This window comes from Cladophialophora carrionii (assembly GCF_000365165.1).
Source record: "Cladophialophora carrionii CBS 160.54 unplaced genomic scaffold supercont1.14, whole genome shotgun sequence".
Classification (NCBI taxonomy): Eukaryota; Fungi; Ascomycota; class Eurotiomycetes; order Chaetothyriales; family Herpotrichiellaceae; genus Cladophialophora; species Cladophialophora carrionii.
This window is the reverse complement of record NW_008481821.1, coordinates 50,799-71,781: the sequence shown is the minus strand read 5'-3', so window position 1 is coordinate 71,781 and position 20,983 is coordinate 50,799. Positions and strand designations below refer to the sequence as shown.

General features: G+C 53.1%; 7 protein-coding genes across 7 annotated transcripts; 4 read left to right on the top strand and 3 right to left on the bottom strand.

Annotated features, from left to right (window-relative positions):
- Window positions 1-3,451: 3,451 nt before the first annotated feature.
- Window positions 3,452-5,602, bottom strand: G647_10341 (uncharacterized protein; the record flags this gene model as incomplete). Its single annotated transcript, XM_008726332.1, has 1 exon — window positions 3,452-5,602. The coding sequence occupies one exon, from the start codon at window positions 5,600-5,602 to the stop codon at window positions 3,452-3,454; it is 2,151 nt and encodes a 716-aa protein (XP_008724554.1).
- Window positions 5,603-6,039: 437 nt separating this feature from the next.
- Window positions 6,040-10,299, top strand: G647_10340 (uncharacterized protein; the record flags this gene model as incomplete). The annotated part of the gene is made up of 1 exon (XM_008726331.1): window positions 6,040-10,299. The coding sequence occupies one exon, from the start codon at window positions 6,040-6,042 to the stop codon at window positions 10,297-10,299; it is 4,260 nt and encodes a 1,419-aa protein (XP_008724553.1).
- Window positions 10,300-11,043: 744 nt separating this feature from the next.
- On the top strand, window positions 11,044-12,543 carry G647_10339 (uncharacterized protein; the record flags this gene model as incomplete). The annotated part of the gene is made up of 1 exon (XM_008726330.1): window positions 11,044-12,543. One exon carries the CDS (start codon window positions 11,044-11,046, stop codon window positions 12,541-12,543), a length of 1,500 nt encoding a protein of 499 aa, XP_008724552.1.
- Window positions 12,544-12,893: 350 nt separating this feature from the next.
- Window positions 12,894-13,289, bottom strand: G647_10338 (uncharacterized protein; the record flags this gene model as incomplete). The annotated part of the gene is made up of 2 exons (XM_008726329.1): window positions 12,894-13,063; window positions 13,136-13,289. 2 exons carry the CDS (start codon window positions 13,287-13,289, stop codon window positions 12,894-12,896), a joined length of 324 nt encoding a protein of 107 aa, XP_008724551.1.
- A 566-nt stretch (window positions 13,290-13,855) lies between these two features.
- On the bottom strand, window positions 13,856-16,243 carry G647_10337 (6-phosphofructokinase subunit alpha; the record flags this gene model as incomplete). The annotated part of the gene is made up of 1 exon (XM_008726328.1): window positions 13,856-16,243. The coding sequence occupies one exon, from the start codon at window positions 16,241-16,243 to the stop codon at window positions 13,856-13,858; it is 2,388 nt and encodes a 795-aa protein (XP_008724550.1).
- Window positions 16,244-16,968: 725 nt separating this feature from the next.
- On the top strand, window positions 16,969-18,921 carry G647_10336 (uncharacterized protein; the record flags this gene model as incomplete). The annotated part of the gene is made up of 2 exons (XM_008726327.1): window positions 16,969-17,246; window positions 17,295-18,921. The coding sequence occupies 2 exons, from the start codon at window positions 16,969-16,971 to the stop codon at window positions 18,919-18,921; spliced, it is 1,905 nt and encodes a 634-aa protein (XP_008724549.1).
- Window positions 18,922-19,655: 734 nt separating this feature from the next.
- Window positions 19,656-20,882, top strand: G647_10335 (uncharacterized protein; the record flags this gene model as incomplete). The annotated part of the gene is made up of 2 exons (XM_008726326.1): window positions 19,656-19,725; window positions 19,777-20,882. The coding sequence occupies 2 exons, from the start codon at window positions 19,656-19,658 to the stop codon at window positions 20,880-20,882; spliced, it is 1,176 nt and encodes a 391-aa protein (XP_008724548.1).
- Between the last annotated feature and the right edge of the window lie 101 nt (window positions 20,883-20,983).

Sequence of the window (20,983 nt, the reverse complement as noted above, 5' to 3'; positions counted from 1 at the left end):
CGCAAGGTTGACGTGCCAGACAGTCGCGACAAGAAGTGGTGAGCTGCCGGGCTGCGAAAGTGTGGCGACCCGCGCCAAGAGAAGGCCGTCGTAAGTAAAGCGCAGGAAGTGAAGGCTTGACTGTTTACAGACACGGCGTGCAGCTGTGACCTTCAACGCTGGCGGTCGCACCTTCTCGGTCTTCCGGGGAAAACAAAGAGGAAAGTGTGGGAAGGGTGAGAGGAATTCAAACGGAGAGGGGACGCTGCCGTGTGCAAATGAAGAGGAATCGGACGAGGCTTAATTAGCCTGTAATAAGGCTGCGGAGAGGTGCACGGCACACCGTAACTGAACGAGCCACGGTAAATTCAATTGGGGGTGGCAGCAGTGGCAATCAGGCTCAGACTCGCTTCATCCTCGAGTCAGGCTTCAGACCCAGAGTTTGCCCGCAACTGTCACTGGTCGACCCTCTCTTCTCCAAGCATGCAAGCATTCCTCCCGTGCTTTTGATCCCTCCCTCACATACGAGACAGCAGCAAGTGCACGTGGCAACGAACAGAAGCTCATTTCCTTGATAGCAGCTGCGGCGCCCTCGACCGATCACCTCATCCTTTAACGTTTAGTTCCAGCGCCGCCAACGTGGAGAGGATGAATCACGCCGACGGCTGCCCTTATCATCCACAAATTGGCATGAACCCAAGTTCTGGGTAGTGGCAAGGCCAGTTCAAGCCAGCAGGCCTTGATTTCAACTGGGCGACAATCTGCCGAGGCTGCACAACAAGGTGGTGAGAAAAGCCGCCAGGCAAGGCCCACAGCACACAAGAGGTGGGGAAGCCTAACACACCAGACGAAGGCCAACCAAGACCGCCGTCCAGGAGGACAAGGCTTTGGAGTCGACCAGGAGGAGGACAGCGACTGGCCGGGGGTGCCGTCAGGCTAGAGAACGGCCTTCCCACAACAGATATTGTCTCCGAGAAGCTAGCAAGAAAGCCAATCGCAGGCGCAAACGAAACCATTGCCCCTCAGGAGGCCATGCGCTCATCAGCCCATCAGCACCAAATGCTACCAAAGAGATACGAGGATAAGGGACTCGGTTTCGCCATGCATCAATCACAACTCGCACTTCAACCTTCCGAAAATTGCTGAGACACCGTTACATTTTCGGTTACCTCATGGTTGCCCGAACCCCTGTGGTTTGCCATGGTTCAATTCGAGACGGGAGTCGTGAGATGAGCCTTGGTTGGGGCCAAGAAGCATTATTGCGTCCTGATACTGCAGCCTCACGCGTCAAGATTGCCGCCCCAGATTTTGGCTGTAGAATAACGAGGCTTGAACGAAGCCTCGTTGGTCGCACTTCAGGGCTGATTGCGGAACCCCCTCAGTGATGATAAACGGTGGGTCAACCTCCGTATGAGTACTCGCGTCCAACTTGCCCCATCACGGAGCTCTGTTAAAGTTATCGGTCTCAAAGTGTCTTCTGAGGTCCCTGAGAGCAAGCTGCTTTTGAAATGGATTTCCATGGATTGTCTAGGTATCCGGCCCTCTATATGCACAGATGTTGCACTACGATAGTAGCTCAAGAATCCGGTAAGAGTCGAAGGATCATTTTCGTCGCTTATCGCGCAATATTGCCCCCGGCTTTTTTACGCGCTGCAATCTTCCCAGCCACATGTCACAGTCCATCACACCTTCCCTATTCAACGATACGACGTACTGTGTACATTGCGTTATCAGTCGTTATTACTCCGTGCATATCTACCAGGTATCGGTCAAAGGGATATACCGTCAGACTCCAACTCGGGGAGATCCTTGTCTTGCCTTTGGGAAGGGCTTTCGTTCTCTCGATCACAATCCTACCTGCTGGGTAGGTATCTTAGCCCTACCCCGCAATCAGCGTGCACAGACTGCCGTTTTGGCGAGGTTCGGAAACTTGACGATCTGACTCGTGGGAATTCAGCGGGTCTCCATGTCCCACAATGCATCTTTCCAGGCGCGGAGTTTCGGTTGTCATCACGTGTGAAACCTCCCTTGTCGCTGCGAGGCACGCAGTGGTGAGAAAATTTTCAATCTCCGGAACAATGATTTCGCCCTCTCCGCACTTTTCGACAGGGCTGTGCCATAGCCTTCTGGCAGATTTCTACTCCCCACATACTTTTCTCCCACGTAAATCTTTCCTCCTTCGACCATTTCGGTGACACATACTCCGTACCTCCTAGGTAGTCAACCCAGTGTCCCAACCACATCCAAGCTTCTGTTTGCTTGCAATGGTCGTCCTTGAATCCCTTCTCAGCAATTAATTGTTTCCATTGCTCGTGTTCAGCAAGAATTGATGCAATGCTCGCATCCAGAGCCAGTGGAACATGCCATCTGATACTATCGAGGGACAACAGCACTGCGATTGGTGTGTCTGTCAGGCAGGCAGCGAAAACCTCTCTCGTTTCCCGCTTGCCCCCAAGGTGAAACCTCTCCAGCGATCTGCCGTTCTACGAGTAACGTACGAGCAATGCCCTCTTCACCCCAAATTCTGAACGTATCAAGGGCCGACCATCAATCATGACTGGTCAGCTACAGGAACAAGCATTGAGAAGCTCATCTCCCGATGCTCAAAGCATTGTTGTGAGCAGCTCTGGATTTTACACTTGCTATACAGGCCATAGACGCAGTGGTCAGAGCCAGATTCGCCGTCATTACGGAAATGAATAGTCTTCAACGCAAAGCCAGTCAAAGCCCATACCTCTTTTCATCATCGAAGCTTTGCTACACCACCACCTTCACGTCCCCATCTCGAGTATGCATCGATCATGTCCTTCTACGCGAACTCGGCTTCTTCTAACGCATCAGCGACTTTTCCGTCCCACAGTCAACTCCCCGCCGAGTTTGATCACTCTGCTATCCCAAGGGTAAGTGATACGACTGCCTACGCCCGACCACGACACCCTATACTGGACTCGGCAACATGATCAACTTTGCAAGCATGTCCAGCCGACAATGTGAGTCCGAGAGTGGAGAGAACTGGACGTGGTGAACCCAGGAGAGAAATGAAAGAAGGCGAGTCTCTCGACTGGCACGGGAAGATTTGCTGATCATGTAGGTGATGGAGGGATATGAAGCACTTATTCGAGTAGTATTGATTTTACTGAGCTTGCAGTGGAACGGCAATCAACGTTTTCCACTGCGGTTTGAGTGGCATAACATCCGTGTCGGTCGGTATGCTTCTGGTGTCGATCAGTGCGGTTGCTTCGACCGGGCGTCTCGGCTCAGCAGTGCCTATTGTGTCGTCTACCTGGACCATCTATATTTGCCAGCCTTCGAACATGCATTAACACGGCGGTACACGGCTCCGGTGGAAATCAGTCTGTACTCAATACCGTTTCCGTTACGTTTTAAGGATATTACGCTGATTGCCAATTCGTGAGGCTAGGCATTCTATATTCCGTGATGTTGGAGCTGGTTATCATACAGTAGAGATCACTTAATCCGTCTCGCCAGGATCCCGATCTCCGTCAACAGTCGCCTCCGTCACATCTGCATTCTTCACATCGACCGTGTCTGCAGGCATAGAAGCGGGAGGGATGTCGGTCATTTCCGCGTCTTCCACCCTGGTGACGATGTCGAGGTCTTTTCCCGGCTGCTCTCGCGGCTCGTCCACTTCGGTAGGCGGCGGCGGCGGCGGCGGCGAGGCCTCAATTTTCTCCGGTGCCACGACTTGCGCATGGCCTTCAACTTCTCCCCCTCCTTCGACCTTGATCTCCGCTCTAATGCCATTCTCAAGGCCTTGAAGCTTGTCTTTCACTTCATCCTCGCCTTCGCCTTCTGCACCTTTTTCTCCATGTTCCTCGTGTTCTTCCGTCTTGACCTCCTCAATCAACGGCTTACAGTCTCCGCCATATTGCACCTTCTCACACATGACAAACCGGTTCTTACTACCTCTTAGCGCCCGCCATACTTTCCCGGCCTTGCGCTCTTCAATGTCTCGTTTCTCCTCTTCGGTGGTGGCAAAGTCCATATCAAGCTCATCTGTTTCGATCCCACGGTAGTATTCCTCTGGCGTAGGGACCTTATATCGCTTGGACGGGTTCTTGAGTGCCTCAAGCGGTTCGACTTTTGAGAGAAACGCGAGATCATTCGCGCCAGGTGGGTTGACTAACGGTGCGCGAGCGGATTCGATCTGTTTCGTCAGCGTATCCCTCGCTTGGAGATACATTTCTGGCGAGACACCTTCGCGTGTAATTGGCGGACAATTTTCCGCTTTCCACCTTACCCAGTTCTTGTCTCTGGACAGCACAGTATCGACCATTCTGTAGTAGAACTTTCCTTCGTTGCCGTTGCCGCCCTGTTGTAAATAGGTCGCAATCTGCGACCGTGTGGACTGTGCCCACTTCGCGTCATCTTCTGACAGGGTGTAAGGATACAGGACGGATTTGTTGGTCAAGCCTTCGAATTTAGCTTTGGAGGTGGAAGAGAGACTGAGAAGGAAGTCAATCATGATAAGTGCTTGGACTAGAATGTGCCGCCGGAAAGCGATGTCGTGGATTTCAAGGTCGAAGAGGTCGCGATTCGTGAGGTATTTCGGGTTGAATGTCGAAGTTGAGCTGGACGTATCGACATTTCTCCGTTTGCGCTTCAGACCGCGTTTCACATCGCTCGGACTTGTGGTCGAGGCTGTGGAGCTGCTGGAGACTGACTTGAAGCATGAGAGGGTTTGAGTGATGCCATCTTTGAATGCAGTCATGTTGGTAGGGTCGAAAAGCCTTGTGGGTGCTGAGAAGAAGGACTGTAGTGACCAGAACCTGGGGTACAGTGCGTCTAGGTCTGGAGGCGGCTGTTGGTCTTTGGGTTCAGTTTTAGCTACTCGCGGGATGGGTGTGCTTCTTGCGGTCTTCTCGGCGTCCTGGGCCTGAGAAGCCGGTGTATGCGCTCCAGAGGTTGCTGCCTGAGGGGTCGCGTTGTCCAGTTCCATTGGCTTGATGGCATCTTCCGACTTGACGGGCGTAGGATCAAAGGCCGTAACATTCTCGACGTGGAACTCCCCTCGCAGATTGACCGAGCTTTTGTCGCCTAGCGGGAAGCTCTGGAACAGGAAGATGAAAACACGGCCGCAGAAAACGGTGTCCTCGGCTCTCGACAGTCTTCTGAGCAATTCATTGCAGCACCGCAGTATGACCAAGTTCTTCTGCTTGAAATGTTTTGCTGTCATCTTCTCCCTGCGCGATTCGAGGTAGTCAAAGACCTTTCTGCAGCCCTCAATAGTCTGGCTGTCCAGCAGCTCTTCGACAAGCCAAAAACCCAATCCTGGTTCACATAGCTCGTTGTCGGACAGAATATTGATGACGTCGAGGAGGACCCAGACTTGGGCAAAGGCAGGCTCGGAAATATCGACTGAGGACACGATATCCCAGACGATCTCGCGACAGACGGTTTCCACCGCGGCATTGTGGATTTGGAGGGTGTCTGAAGTAGCATCTTTGCGAATGGCTAGAATCTGGCTCAAAAGCTGGGCGCATTCTGTCTCAAACACCGCCGAGTCGATATCTCCATCCTCCCGGCCATCGCTGAGTTGCTGCAGGCATGAATCGATTAGATCTTTGTAGGTTGCGACCGAGGGAACATCGGTGACGGCCATGAAGGGGGTAGACGTTTCGGGAACTAGCTGCTGCTCGTCGTTCGCATAGGGTCGATATATTTCTGCGTCGGCGTCTAACAATAGAAGTGGCGGGAGGTCAGTCCACTAGAAAGACATCTCCGCAAGTTCAGAGAGACGGTGACTGCTGTTGTCTGCGCCAGGCTTTGCCAGTACGCTCTCGTGTTAATTTACCACCGCCAAAACCAGTGACACTGAGTTGTGTACTGCACTCCGTACTGTTTACCTGGTTCTGCCGCTGCGGCCTTTGGATCCCCACAGTCGAATGCGCTAGCCGCAGTAGGTTTAGGCGCGTACAGCGGCTTTGGCCAATATCATCAGGAGTGCGGAGAAACATAACTTTCTCGAGGGTCGCGCAGTTGAAATCTCGAATTTCCATTTCGCTTTACTTGTCACTCACATTATCCCGGCTGAGCTCGATGGGGCTCCAGCTGCGGCCGGCATTGGCTCCGGTTCCCGATGTCCCTGCGAACACCAGCGACTACCACAACGGCAGCGTCAGTCCGTGGGAAGAGCTGGCTAGGAAGCACTGGCTGGATAGAACCCAGGCGCCTACAAAGGTCAAACCCGATGTCATCACCAACGAAATATGGCGACCTCTGGAGCAAGAAGGCTTCTTACCAAGATCACTAGCTATGTTAGAGAGTCTCCAGGTGTTAGAGAGGTTTCTGTGGCCGACGTACACCCCGGATGCGCCTAACCACCATGTTATACTGATTACCATCTTCTTCAATCTCAAGCAACGCGCCCACCTACATGACTGGGCGCTCCTCACCAACGGCCGCCCCGATGACTTCTCGACCCTGCTGCGCCGAGTTCTGTCCCTCAACCTCGACGCCTCGCTGGCGATCCACTCCCGGCTGTCCTTGCTTAATTTCGTCCTAGGAGCGTTTCAATCATTGGAGAATGAGTATGTCCGGAAGGAGTGCGCTCCGCTGGTTTCAATCGCGACATGGCACAATCTACATGACGAGCAGGCAAGAGAGAGGCTCTTTGAGACAACTCCGGCGAGAAGAAAAGCGTGGAGAGCAGCTGCCCGAAGATTCGATGCAGCAGACCCAGACACCCAAAGTCGCCTGCGGTTTGATCGGGCATGGCTGTTCACGATGCTCGTTGACTTTATTGCAAGACTGAACGTATCAAAGTTGACCCATTCTCAAGAGATGGTCTACTGTGAGCGCTTCCTGGAATTTCTCATTGACCTCATCAGTCAACTGCCCACCAGACGCTACACCAATCCTCTGTTGCAGGACCTCAATTTGCTGGCGATCATACGGACGTCGAAGCTTTGTGGAAAGGAGGACGCCATACTATTACGCGACCTCGCCAATCTGTTTGAGCAATTCCAGACTTTCGCCGTTGACGACATGGGTGCTACCCAAGCGACGGACGATGTTCGCAAGAACTATTATCATGCTCTGGAGCGGTTACAGCGGATTTCTCTGCAGCATTTCGAGCACAAGCTCAAGGTTCTCGCTCTGTCCAATTTCGGCTCCATCAGCAAGCGGAGTGACTTGGAGTCTCATTTCTCGGAGTTGACGGACGACGAATTACAGCAACTATGCAAACATCTCGGATTCCGCACCACGTATCCCGCCGCTGCTGCGGTAACCGCCACCCGTGAAACCCTGATGGAAACCCTGCTTTCTTCTTTCTCCAAGCAACAGGATTTCCGAGAGGTTGTAAACCAATTATCAGTTTTGCCCACCGCTGACTCATTGTACGATCCGGCGCTGTTGCGAAACGAGCACTATGACGGCTCGCGACCACTTGGCATTCCGAAACTCAACCTGCAATATCTCACCCTGGGTGATTTTATGTGGCGCTCTTTCCAGCTGTACCAAGCGGAAGCTTTTTATGGTGTCAGAAAGGACATGGAAAGCATCGTGAAGCGCATGAAGCCGAAAGCTGGAAGGGATAGGAGTACAATGTTTGAAGGCTTCTCCAAGATGGCTCTACCGATTTCTGAGCCTGCGATCATTGAAGTTGGACTTCCCAAAGTCGGTCATCTCAAGCCTAGCCTTGTGCGAGTGGAAGTGAGTCTAGATGTTAGCCGCTTGTCGGACAACATCCGGAGGGAATGGGACAATCTCAGACCTCATGATGTCGTGTTTCTGCTAGCTGTGAAAGCAAACGACAATGCTCAACCCTCCACCAACGGCTATGCTCCTGTGGACGGGGAGGCGCCTAGGCTGTTCACCAATCTCAGAGCAGCTGAAGTCGTTCAAGTTTTGGATGACAATGGCCGAGCTCTGAGGGACACCCAGAGCAATGGCTATTCGCGGCCGAGGCGGCGACGACTCCTGCTTGACCTTGACGCAACATCGTACGCAACGGACAAGCTGAAGCCCCCCCGTGGCACATCAGACATTGCATCTTTCAATGTTATCGCCCGCAGGCAAGGTCGGGAAAACAATTTCAAGGCTGTGTTGGAGACCATTCGAAGCTTGGTGTCATCGCAGACGTTGCTTCCTTCTTGGCTGCAGGATGTCTACCTAGGATATGGTGATCCGAAGAGCGCCACGTACCCTTTCATTCCCGACCACATCGAGTCTGTTGATTATTTGGATACATTCCTTGATTGGCAGCATCTGACAGACAGCTTTCCGGGGAAGACTGTCGAGTCAGCCACAGAGCAGCCGGTGCCGTTCAACCCACCCTATGTCCTCGAGACTACGGTTCAGGCGGCTGCGGAGCCGCCAACCAACCCGAAAAAGCGGCGACGAGACCAGATGGAACAAGACTCCTCAGCTGTCAAGGTATCAACCTACAAGCCACGCAATACAGGCCCATATCCAGTGGATGTGCCCAAGAAGAACGCAGTACGCTTCACTCCAAGGCAGGTGGAAGCAATTGTCTCTGGGACGCAGCCAGGCCTCACTGTCATTGTTGGCCCACCCGGTACTGGCAAGACCGACGTCGCTACACAGACGATAAACCTGCTGTACCACAACTTCCCATCAGAACGCATTCTACTCGTCGCGCACAGTAACCAAGCGCTCAACCAACTTTTCCAGAAGATTATTGCCCTTGACATCGACCCCCGTCACCTCCTGCGGTTGGGCCATGGCGAAGAGGAATTAGACACAGACGCGTCGTACAGCAAATATGGCCGAGTCGAATCCTTCTTAGAAAATCGTCAAGTATATTTGTCGGAGGTCAGCCGTCTCGCGGCTTCGATTGGTGTTGAAGGTGCTCACGGCGCTTCTTGTGAGACTGCTGATTATTTCAATCAGGTCTTCATCAGACCTGCATGGCAACGATTTTGGGACGCAGCAAACGCCGAGAATGCCACCACGGAAGCTGTGGTCGCTGTGTTCCCTTTCTCCAAGTACTACAGCAATGCTCCCGTTCCAACGCTGTTCTCGGGAGATGCCACGCTGGAGGAGGTAAAGGAGGTTGCCTCTGGCTGCCAATACCATATCGACAAAATCTTTGCCGAGCTCGAGTCGATTCGACCCTTCGAGATCCTGCGTAGTAGTCGAGATCAGGCAAACCACCTTCTCGTCTCAGAAGCGCGGATTATTGCAATGACATCAACGCACGCCGCAATGAGAAGGTCAGAGATCGCAGAACTGGGCTTTCACTATGATACGCTTATCATGGAGGAAGCGGCACAGATCACCGAGATCGAGTCCTTTATTCCTTGTGCCATGCAAATGCCCGACGTCAAGACCGGCGAGTTGCCGCTGAAACGGATTGTCCTCGTGGGCGATCACCTTCAAAACTCGCCGATCATACAAGACCTCGCCTTACGTCAGTACGCGAACTTCGAACAATCCCTTTTCCTTCGCCTAGTTCGACTGGGCGTCCCAACTGTACACCTCGATCAGCAAGGCCGGTGTCGCCCTTCTATCGCCCAACTCTTCTCATGGCGGTACAACAATCTCGGCAATCTGCCTCATCTGCTCTCGCAGCCTGAGTTCGCATGCGCCAATGCCGGCTTGAAGTACGACTATCAATTCATTGATGTGCCCGATTACCAAGGCGCTGGTGAACGAGAACCAAGTCCACATTTCATCCAGAATCTCGGCGAGGCAGAATATGCAGTGGCTCTGTACCAGTACATGCGCCTGCTGGGGTATCCTGCACGGGGCATCTCCATTCTAGCCACCTACGCGGGCCAAAGAGCGCTCATTCGAGATGTCTTGGAGCATCGCTGCAAGAGCAATTCTCTCTTTGGGATGCCTCGGATCGTGACCACCGTGGACAAATACCAGGGCGAGCAGAATGATTACGTTATCGTCTCAATGACGAGATCAAAATCTGTGGGCTATCTGAGGGATGTACGAAGAATCACAGTCGCGTTGTCTCGAGCACGGCTGGGATTGTACATCCTTGGCAGAAGGGATTTGTTCGCCAGTTGTTTTGAGATGAAGCCCGCCATGGACCTTTTCATGCAACGCCCGAGTAAGTTGAGCCTTGTGACCGGGGAGATGTTTCCGACATCGCGGGTGCTAGATGGCGAGGTAGAAGAAGGAAAGGTCGCGGAGATGGACGGCGTGGAGCATCTAGGACAGTACGTCTACGAGATGACCCAGGCTAAGGTCCAATCAATGGGCGGACGGGTTAATGTCCTAATGGAGGAGGCTGAAGCAGATGGCAGTGCCCCTTTGGACGGCGCGGGAGAAGAGCTGAGCGATGCTGTCGAGGAGGACCCGCTACATGAGGCTGTGTAAGCGGCTCTGGAGCAGAGGTGTTTCATACGCCCAGCACGCGTATTGGCTGTGACATCGGGCATGCACCCAGTTTCGATGTGCATTGTGTGATGATTCGAAGATACCCTTAAGAATAATGATGCGAGAGGAACTCTAGCACTCTAGATTTGGCGCATGAAGTATACAGTTTTGCAGCTAATTTGATGTCGACGTGTAGAATGGGATGGTTTGTGTTATGATCAGTTCGCAAGTCTAAGAAACATCACACTCCAATCTTGGGATTTGAACTTTGACGATGACTGTCACAGCCAGAAGCAGGCGTCAACAACGTGCATAGCGAAGCAATGTCCAATAACAGAATCCTGCAAAAGCCACTGTAAGTAAGCAGCTGCGACAACTGCCAAGTGAGAAATGGACTGCCTCTTTCGGAGGGTTAATTACAATAGCTGTTTGAGCAGCTGGAACCCGTCGCCCCCAAATGAGGCGATGCGGGTGGCCGCATCGATGGGTTCGACGGCGACGGAAGTGATATGTACAGAGTGAGTGAGTCACAATTCAGATGATAAATAGATGGCTGTTGGACCATTTGCCAGTGTCACTTCGGTCTACACTCCGTTGCGCCTCGTTGTCACCGTCATCTGGTGATTATCTCACTGTCGCGTTCACCCCGCTGCCGCAGTACTTATAGAGACGCGGCGGCATCTTCGGTAATACGTTCTGCTTCCAAACTGTCTTCTTCGTTCGACCTATATCTCGTGTATCAAGATGGGTGGCTCGGCTTTTACTGCGGATGGACTCTCGACGCCACGGATGCCTCCAACAGTCTACCATGCAGTCCTCGCTCAAGCCGAGGAGATCCTCAAGAAGCATTTCAAACTCGTCGGCCATCCTATCGAAGGTCCCGCGAAGGTGTCGCATGGAGATATCGACATCCTGGTTGCTGAACCTGTCGACAGGCAGTTGGTACTCGGACGTGCAACGGGAGATCTGCTGGCCCGCCTCCTCGGAGCGAAGACTTGGAAGAAGATGGGTGGAAATTCTACGTACAACCTTGCGCTGCCATGGCCGGATGAATTCAAAGACCATGTGGTAGAAGGAGAATGCAAACATGATGTGCGTCATCAGCAGCACTCGGTCGACGATATGCAGAGCCATGATCCCACGCCAGAACCGACGCCAGGCAGCGAGAATAATACGCTGGGTACTGCCAAAGACACAACTGATCGTAGCGTGGCTGCAGACGCTTCAACAACCTCAGTGGAATCCCCGGAGTCTTCGATTTATCTCAGCACGCTCAGATTGCCTCGCAAGGCCACCCCAGAGAAGTACATTCAAGTCGATATCAATATCATGCCCACAGCAGCTTATTTTGACTGGCACATGTTCCTTGAAGCGCATGGCGACTTGTGGAGCATTCTCGGAGGCATCCTCCGGCGCTTCGGTCTTACAGTCGCCTCAAAAGGCCTGTGCGTGCGGATAGCAGAGGTGGAGAAGCAAAACAAAGAGCAGGCAAGGGTGCTGGCCACAAATGACCCGAACACAGTGCTGGAGTATTTGGGTCTGGACAAGGGACGATACTGGCAGCCGTTCGACAGCTGGGACAAGATGCTGGAGTACGTGGCCAGGTGCAGATTCCACAATCCCGCCCAGTGGAAGACCCGCAGTCAGTATGAAGACATCGAGGAGACCCAAGGAGAGCAAGCGAATGGCACGGAAAGCAAAGCACCCATCCCGCTGTTGAAGGCCAACGACCGCCAGCGCGCTGCCAAAAGACCTCTCTTCGGATACTGGATCGAGACCTACCTCCCCGCGCATGTCGATGATGCCCCAGGCAAATCTGCTTTTCTGACGCGAGAAGAGGTCGTCGACGATGCAAAGCAGTTCTTCGGCTCTGAGTTCGCAGACAAGTTCGAAGCGAGGAAGAGCAAAATGATCCGAGTGATGGGGACCGATAGACTGTGGGCTGATATCAGGAAGGAGCTGCCAATCGAAGGCACGGAGGTCGGGTGGGTAATGAAAGGTATGAAGAGGGAGATTGTGGGCAAGCATGGCGACTCACCCTCAGGAGGAGCCTTGGAAGGACTGGAAGATGTGAGACAGGCGTTCGAGAATTGCAGATTTGACGATGTCTTGGAATGGGCCAGGGTCCACTGGAGGGAAGTCGGTCAAAGGCAGAAGGAACTGGGCCAGGAGCAAAGCAGGACACATCTTCGGACAAACTCAAAAGGGACGGGGGTGCTCAGGGGAGAGCCGCCGTCGAAGTAGGGTGCAAGACAAAGCCATAGCGGCAATAATTAACGCCTGAACGGGGCAAGAACTGAAGCTTCTCCCTCGGGCACTTCGTGAAACAACATTGTTTTTGGGTCTTCTCGTTCATAAAGCCAGATCCCATCTGACAGAAAAATACCGGGTATCGATGACACTCTTTCGATATGCGCCTCTTTCCCATCAGCCGAAACGCCTGGAATGTCCGTTTGAGCCCCACAACAACCCGCCTTAACGGCTGCTCTGCTCCGCTCCTTTGATTCCCACGCAGCAATGCACATTGCCTCAAACAGGCAGTACAATCTATGTCGGGGCGCCAGTCTCACTTCCATGATTGTGTCTCCACAAATCTATGCCTTCGTTGTGAAATCAGTCTCCGTCGCCAGAAGTCCGCCCTCAGTAGCCTTGGAGCAATTGCAGCTCGTGGCGCTCCTCTTCCCACACGCGCATGTCGAACCAGAGGGGGCAACATTCTCGGTGGCGGCTCGATCGCATGTACATTGCTGGGCGGGACGGGCGTCTGCCGCAGACGGACTGTTAGCACTTTCACAAAAAGTTGCACAGCGGGTTGGGCATGGAATGAGAGACATACTGCATGAACATCTCGGTCCCTGGATCGTATTCTCCTGTGCCTTCTTCTCGCAGTTGCAATTCAGCGCCGATTGCTGTCCGCATGAACAAGTGGCTTTTTGCGCGCAGAGGCAGGTGTCGTCGCTGCGACCGCAGCAGGTCGATGGCTTGACCATGGTGGTGTGGTGTTGGATGAGGGTGGATGGGAACGGGCTAGAGACTTTCGACAATTGTAAAGTCTGGCCGAGAGGAAAGATCGGTAAACCACAGTCCGTAAGACACGATGTTTCTGGGAGATTGTATGTTGTACCGCAGTCGAATAGTTCATCGGCTGGTTTGGGAGAGAACGGGGCGGGTTTATATCGACGTCACCCAGGCGAAAGCGAACAAATGCGTCTATCGTGATTGGGCACTACTGATCCGCATCTGATAAGATGCAGCCAATCTTCTCCCTTTCATTTCAAAGCGTCAATGTCGCCTCTTGGTGACCATCTCCACTGCATACCTACTGCAGGGTGGCATGATCCCATTACTCGTATCAGGCGACTGCAGGTGGATTAGACTAACGCAGGCACAACCGCTAGGTGGATTCTGTTCAAATTCATCGAAAGGTCAAAGGTCGTCTAATCGTGAGTTCAGAATATGGGGTTAGGACCTCTCTTCTCTCCTTGCAAGCACCCGCCAGTCTAGTAGAAGCCGATAACTCAGGTCTGAAGGCTGCCGCTCGTCTATCATGCCCGCTTTAACCACCCTGCTTCGTCGGAGGCTTCGAAGTGTCCCCTGACAAAGGCTTTCCACACTCCTGGCAGCAGTCCGACACCTTCGGCCGGCCGCTGAGGATGTCGACCGTCTCTTTCATGGACATCCAGAACTCATTCTTGGGCCTTCGGTCTTCCCAGTCGGTACCGGTCGCTTCCAGCCCTGTCTCGCCACCCATGGGCGTGAAGACAACTTCGGAGCCTTGAACGCCAATGACGGCCACCGAGAGCGGATCGGCAGCAATCCATTCCTTGTCCTTGCCGGTAAATCGTTCTTCAATGTGCTGCATACACTTGATTGCCATTCGGAGTGCTCGGATTCGATCCATAGGCGAAGGCTTGCCTCCTTGTTGATAGTGACCAGGGACGGCCGCACGCGACTCGAACCGGCCGCGAGCTTCTTCCCGAATCATGTCTGCAATTACCTGTGTCGTGTATGTCGAGCTGGCTCTCTCATTACGAAGGATAATCTTGCCAGCTCTTGAGGCGCCCTGGTCGTTCTTGAAGTTTTCGCGTAGAAACTCAATGTCTCTGGCGATCATGTGAATGTTGATGCCCTCTTCAGGAATATACACCGCCAGTGCACCGACCGAAAGACCCGCCATCGTAGCGAGGTATCCAGACCGACCGCCCTGCGTTTCAATGACGAAGACTCGTCTTCGCGATGATGAAGCTGACTGTCTGATGGCATCGCAGAACTGGATCAAGGTATTGAGACAGGTATCACTGCCGATGGAGTACTCCGTGCCCGGGACGTTGTTGGAGACGGTGGCCGGTAGGACGATCAACGGAATTTTGAAAGCGTCGTACTGTGGTCGTGCCTTTCTCAGCTCACTCGCTGCGGTAAAGGCTTCGAACCCACCGATCAGGAACAGAGCGTCAAACCTGTACAACTCAAAGCACTCGGCAGTCTTCTTCATGTCCGCACTAGGCAAGCCACGATTTGTTCCAATCTCAGAACCACCCTCATTTACCCATGGATCCACGTCAATCCACTTGCACTCCCGAACAGACCCAAGTGGCTTGTCATCGTGGTGCCGCTGCAGACCTGGGAAACCGTTGTGGATGGCGATCGGAGTATGGCCTCGTGTCAAGCAGTAGGCCACCGCAGCTCGGGTGGCTGGATTCATACCACCCGCAGGAGCCCCGACATGGATGATGGCGATCCGCAACCTTTTTCCTTCCGGAAGTCTCAACGCAGGATGATCGGTTGAGGTGGTGATGACATAGCTGTTGTAGTACTCTTTGAACTCAATATCGCGCAACTGCATTGCCTTGTCAAAGTTCTTCTCTTCAATAGCGGCGCCGACCGACTTGGTCAATGCCACAGTCTCCATCAGATTGGACCGCTCGATCTTGTTTTCTCGAATGGTGATGACAGGACTAGGTGTTTCAGGAGTAGCTTCCAAGACCGCCTTCACAGCTTCCACACCTTGTAATGTAGACAGCCAGCGATCGTAGAAACATGCCTGTCCACCCCTTTGTGTGTGGCCCAATACTGTAACTCGTGTGTCGAGCTTCAGCTTCTTGGTCAGAAGGTCCTTGACGTGGTTCGCCGTGATTTTGTTCAGCTCTCGGTCATGAGCACCCTCGGATATGATAACGATGGACCTCCTCTTGCCTCTCGACCGGTGAGTAGTGATGACATTGCACATCTGGTCTTCCCATCCGACTCGTGGTGGTTTCTCAGGAATGAAGACATAGTCGGCACCGGTGGCTATGGACGCCATCAAAGCCAGCCAACCGCAGTGACGGCCCATAACTTCAACGACGAAGCCTCGTTGATGGGAAGCTGCAGTGTCGAAGACGTCGTCTACAGCACTACAGATTCGTTCGAGGGAGGAATAACAGCCAATTGTGGCGTCGGTGCCAGACATGTCGTTGTCAATTGAGCCGACCAGGCCGACGATATTCAGATGCTTGTAGGGCTCGACCTCTTCTTGTGTCAGCTCTCCCGTGTCGACCAGCTCTTTGATCAAGCTTGGCCACTCTGCTCTGAACTTGTCAGCACCAGTCAAGCTACCATCACCACCACAGATGACCAAGGCGTCGATGCCACGGAGAACCATATTTTTGGCTGCTCTCAGCCTTCCCCACCGCTCCATGAAAGGCATACACCGTGCTGTACCAATCAAGGTACCGCCCCGAGACAGGTAGCCTCTGACGTCTTCCCACTTCATCTCTTTGATCAGCTCACCGCCCTTCACCAACCCGTCGTATCCTTCGTAGATTGCATACGACTCGCAGCCCATGTGAATCGACATGCGCACCACTGCCCGGACAGCTCCATTCATACCAGGTGAGTCACCTCCACTGGTCAAAACACCAATCCTGCGCTTCTTTGCGGGCGCTGGCACCTCGCCGGCGGCCATCTTGTTCCGAGTTCGTGAGGTGGTTTAGCGTAGGACAGTGGGTAGGCGGGGCTCGGGTTCTGGAGGTCAAGAGTCGGTCTCCCCTTGAGGGATTCGGTAAAAGAAGGACAAGGTTATAGTGCTCGGCGGGAAGGAAAGCGAAGGAAAGGAAAAGGAAAACGGCTCGTGGGGGTATAAGAGGTCAGTAATAAAGATGAAGCTCAAAGATAAAGCAGAAATGATAAGTTCGTCGCGCCGAGCAGAACCTGGGGCAGAAGCAGCTCTGAGGGCAAACAACGTCATTCGTCAATTGATAAGTGCACGACGATCCACGCCTGTTGATTGCTTCCAGGCTCGCAGGCAAAAGAAAGATCTACTGTAGCCGATAGGCCTAGAAACGACCACTCCGGTGACCCTAAACTTCACCAACCGTAGCTAAAATTGCCGCCATGTCCGCCCAGCGACCTTGCTGTTGGTACACACGTTCTTCGCTGCCAAACTACCTCGTACTTCACCTCCACGGTACTGTGTAGTAAGCGACCCCTCCGATTTCGCCTTTCGCCAAAGACCTAGTATATGAACATCTCACCAATAAAACTTCTCAATTGATCTAAGCAATTTCTCCTGACCAGGAAAGGTGGTTGATGCACTTGGTCTCGGTGCTTCAGTGACAGAGGACTGCCATGGCTGTCGTTGCTAATTAATCCCCCTTCATCCCCCTTCGACAAAGCGAAAGCTCAACCATCATGGCCGAATCAAACACCATCAGTCTCGTGATTCCCCCCGAGCCGTCTTCAAAGTCGCAAGCTCTGGAGTCACAGATTCAGCAGATTATCGCCCAGAAGGGACATTTTCGCCATGTCACTGAACGCTCACTTCTCGCTGAGATTCATGGCAAAGCTACCGCTCCAGATGTCGCCCAGGAACGCCCAGAGGAGGAACTGGCCGCAGACGATGATGAAACTCCGCAGAAACGTACGGAGCGCCTGTGGGAGCGAAGAAACCAGATGCTTGAGAGACTAGGGTGAGTCCCGTTCTCTCTGCTTTTCCTTGCTGAAGTTGACGAACCTAGGGCTGCACAGAACGACATCCTCTGCGCCCTCGACTTTGTGTCATGGCTGATCTCGCAACAGTCTGTTCCCGCACGGCATTCAATGTCCGCACCACTCAAAGAGGCTGCTCCAGTAGGGTCGCTGGTAGCAAAGGTCCTTGAAGAAAAGCCAATCTCACCACCTGTGAGACGACAATTGGTGTCAGTCTCGCAGGGCTGGAGGTCAGAAGGCTTCCATTTGGCCTCTAATAAGCTCTCCGCCGCCTCTTCTCGACTCGAAGCCGAAGCTGAACACCAGTCACAGTTCTGGAAGCAAGTCGCGGATCTCAGGGCCAAAGGCTGGCCAATATCACGCCTCCCAAGAGATCGCAAAGCCATTGGTGTCCATTTCGGGTTTGCGGAGGCTGCACCGCAGTTCCGCGATCGAGGTTTCGCTCTTCTTCTTCAGGCAGCCGATGGCTCCGTGGGATTGGATGCTCGATCGCTGCCCAAGAAGCGCAGGCGTCTCGCAGTTTACGTTATTCGCAATGCTAACAAGACTGGGGCATTTCACTTTGAGAGCCCCAGAACGAGCGAGACGATGGATATCAGCCAGCAGTTGACAGACCATCGGGATGCGCTATTTGAGGAGGAACTATTTTTCGAGATATGTCGCGAAGCACGGCTTGTCGGCAATCAGGGAATAACTACGCGTGCACGCTCTGTTGGGTTTGACGTGGGTGATTACCGGCTTTTGCTCGTATCCTCTGACGAGCAGGAGGCCGCGTTGAATACCAACAATGAGGACGACTCGATTGCTGAATTTGTGGGAATCTCCCTCCGACTGCTACTGAATGTGGCCCATGAACAAAATCGGAGCAGACGAATGCAGAAGGCTCCTCCCATGGCAATCAAGGCAAGGACAATGCCGGAGTACCCTCTGCTTCGACCTATCCTGACGCATCTAAGACACCGTTCAGAGGCAAGAGCATTCTGGACTAGCATTCAGACCCTGCTGCACGCCTTCGAAACGGCAAGCCTGCCAACAACAATGTCGATGGAGAACTCTAACGATGCTGTGTTCGCGTCGTTGAAGATGGAGTCTCCAAACACACTTCTGTCGGAGCTGATGGTGCCTGCCAAAACATCATTCGCACTCAAATTGACGACTGGCCGAAACTTACAGGTTGGGCTGGCCACCTTTTTGGGACCTCCTCTGTTGGGTTGTCGATACGAGACTTCTCCGATCGACTTCGGTTTCTCGAAGATACCTTCTTGTCGCCACGAAACACGAGACGTAGCTTTGGCGTCTGTTCGACACATGCTGCTGCTGGAATTGGTCGCGCATGCAGAGGCTCTCACGAGGACAGACGCGGCAAATGCTGAGGCGGATAAGAGCAGACACAAAAAGTGGAGTTTATCACAACCACACAGCGGTGAGTTGACGATGTATTTTGCCCAGGAAGCGGTTCGTAGGATGCAGCTCTCCGTACACACGGAATCAATCAGTCTCAAAGGGAGCCCAGTAAAACAGAGACCATCTTCCAGCGGTATTGTATGGTCTTGGACGGCCGCTGGCTGCTTCAAGGCCGAGGGCAATGCCACCACGAAGGAGGAGGGTACGACGTTTGACGCGGCAGTGAGACAGTTACTTGCAACAGATAGCTAGAAGCACTCAAGTTGATGTCGGTTAGAGGGGGAGCCTGCTTCTGGGTGCACAAATCGATATACTACGAGAGGCAAGGACAGGGCAGTCCACTCCTCACGCCCGACATTGTGGTACCAATGACATCTTCTTGCCAGCGGGCGTGGATGAAGCTGACATTGCATGGTTGTCCATCTCCTGCAATCTTTGTAGCTTGGCACCACAATGATGTTCTGTTCTCCGCCTCTGCATCCTCCACTTTGAGCAATCTCAGACAGCCACCAGCTGCATTTCAACTGCTCATTCAAACAATCCGTCAACGTTCCGATAATTCGTTGAGAAGTAGCGAACAAACACCATGAGTACCCGTTATAGAATTGAATGTGGGTCACTATGAATTCCACGTCTCAAGCAACAAATCCAGTGCTAATTGACGGCTAGATGCTTTGAAGGCAGGTCATACTCGCGCTGTGGGAGGGAGAGACCAAGACTGTACTAACTTTCTCCAATCAAGACTCATCGCAGAGATCAACTAGTATGTGTCCGACCCTGCAATATGAACAGAAGCTAATTATGATAGATCGAATGGATCAAGGTAGGTAGTGACAACAAGTCCGCCCGGGCAAAAGGGCTCGGTCAGACATGCATCTGCTCATACCTGCCGTGCCTGCTTACAGGGCCTCCTCACTGTCCCATTTGTCTTGAATTCACAGCCCGCCGTCGAATACGATGGATCGAGTGGCCAGAGTTTGGATGTCATGGCAAGATCAGCACAGCAGCGCTACGCCGAGATCTTCCGCGACGTCGAGGATCTTATACTTGATCACAGTCAGTCCGAACATTGATCGGCGCTCGAAGTACAGAGCTGACGCGGTGCAGTCAACCAGCAAGCTCTGTCGAACCCACGGTCGAAACTCAGCATGCTCGTGCCTACTATCTCAGCCTTCTTTACTCCACTAGCTCTGGAAGACGCGTTCAGGTATCAAGACTCGGTGCGGGCCATTTCGTCACGCCGTTTCGTCGCTCCCTCCTTCAATGATATCCGTCTCATTCTCAACACAGCGCAAATTATGGCAATGGTCCGGCCGAAGCCATACAGGCAGCTTAAATTCAGGCTGGACCCTGGGCTCGAGCTGCTGACGTTTGATGGTGATGTTACACTATATGAGGACGGAGCGTCGCTACACTCGCCTGAAGCCAACCCAGTGATTCTCAGACTTGTTCATTTCCTGGCACACAACGTGAAGATCGGGATTGTGACGGCCGCAGGCTACACTCAGCCGGAGCACTACTTCAATCGGCTTTCTGGTCTTCTTGTGGCCGTGAAAGAGTCCAAGGAGCTCACAGCAGCTCAAAAGTCCAACTTGATCATAATGGGAGGCGAATCCAACTTCCTCCTTGTTTTCGACGAGACGCAAGAACATTGCCTACGCTACATTCACCGACGAGAATGGATTCTCGATGCGATGAAAGACTGGACAGAACCGGCCATCAAAGAGCTCCTCAACGAAGCTCAAGCTGCGTTTGAGTCGTGTATACGTACGCTTCGTCTGCAAGCCAAAGTCCTCCGCAAAGAGCGTGCCGTTGGAATCTATGCTGCTGATCAGTCCAAGAGGCTGACCCGAGAGCAGCTAGAAGAGACAGTCCTGGTGGTGCAACGGGTGATTGAGACATCGATCAATACAGGAAGCTCCGACAAAAAAGCCTCGTACGCTCACATCCCGTTCACAGTATTCAATGGAGGGGCGGATGTTTTCTTGGACATCGGAGACAAGTCATTAGGGGTAAAAGCTTGTCAGAAATGGTTCGGAGGCATTCCACCTTCAAGCACCCTGCATGTGGGTGATCAGTTCCTAAGTGGTGGAGGCAACGACTTCAAGGCACGGAGCGCCTGCTGTTGTGCGTGGATTGCGAGCCCAGCAGAAACTGTGGCCTTGCTGGATGAGGTGGTAACTCTGGCGAAGGGCGAGTCCAAGTGGGCATAATTTGGGGTGCGCAGGGCATAGCCGCCTGATAGAAGGACATGAGTGCGACTAGCATAGCACCGGTCTCGGGTTGCAGCAGAATGTGTGGACTTCTTCAATGC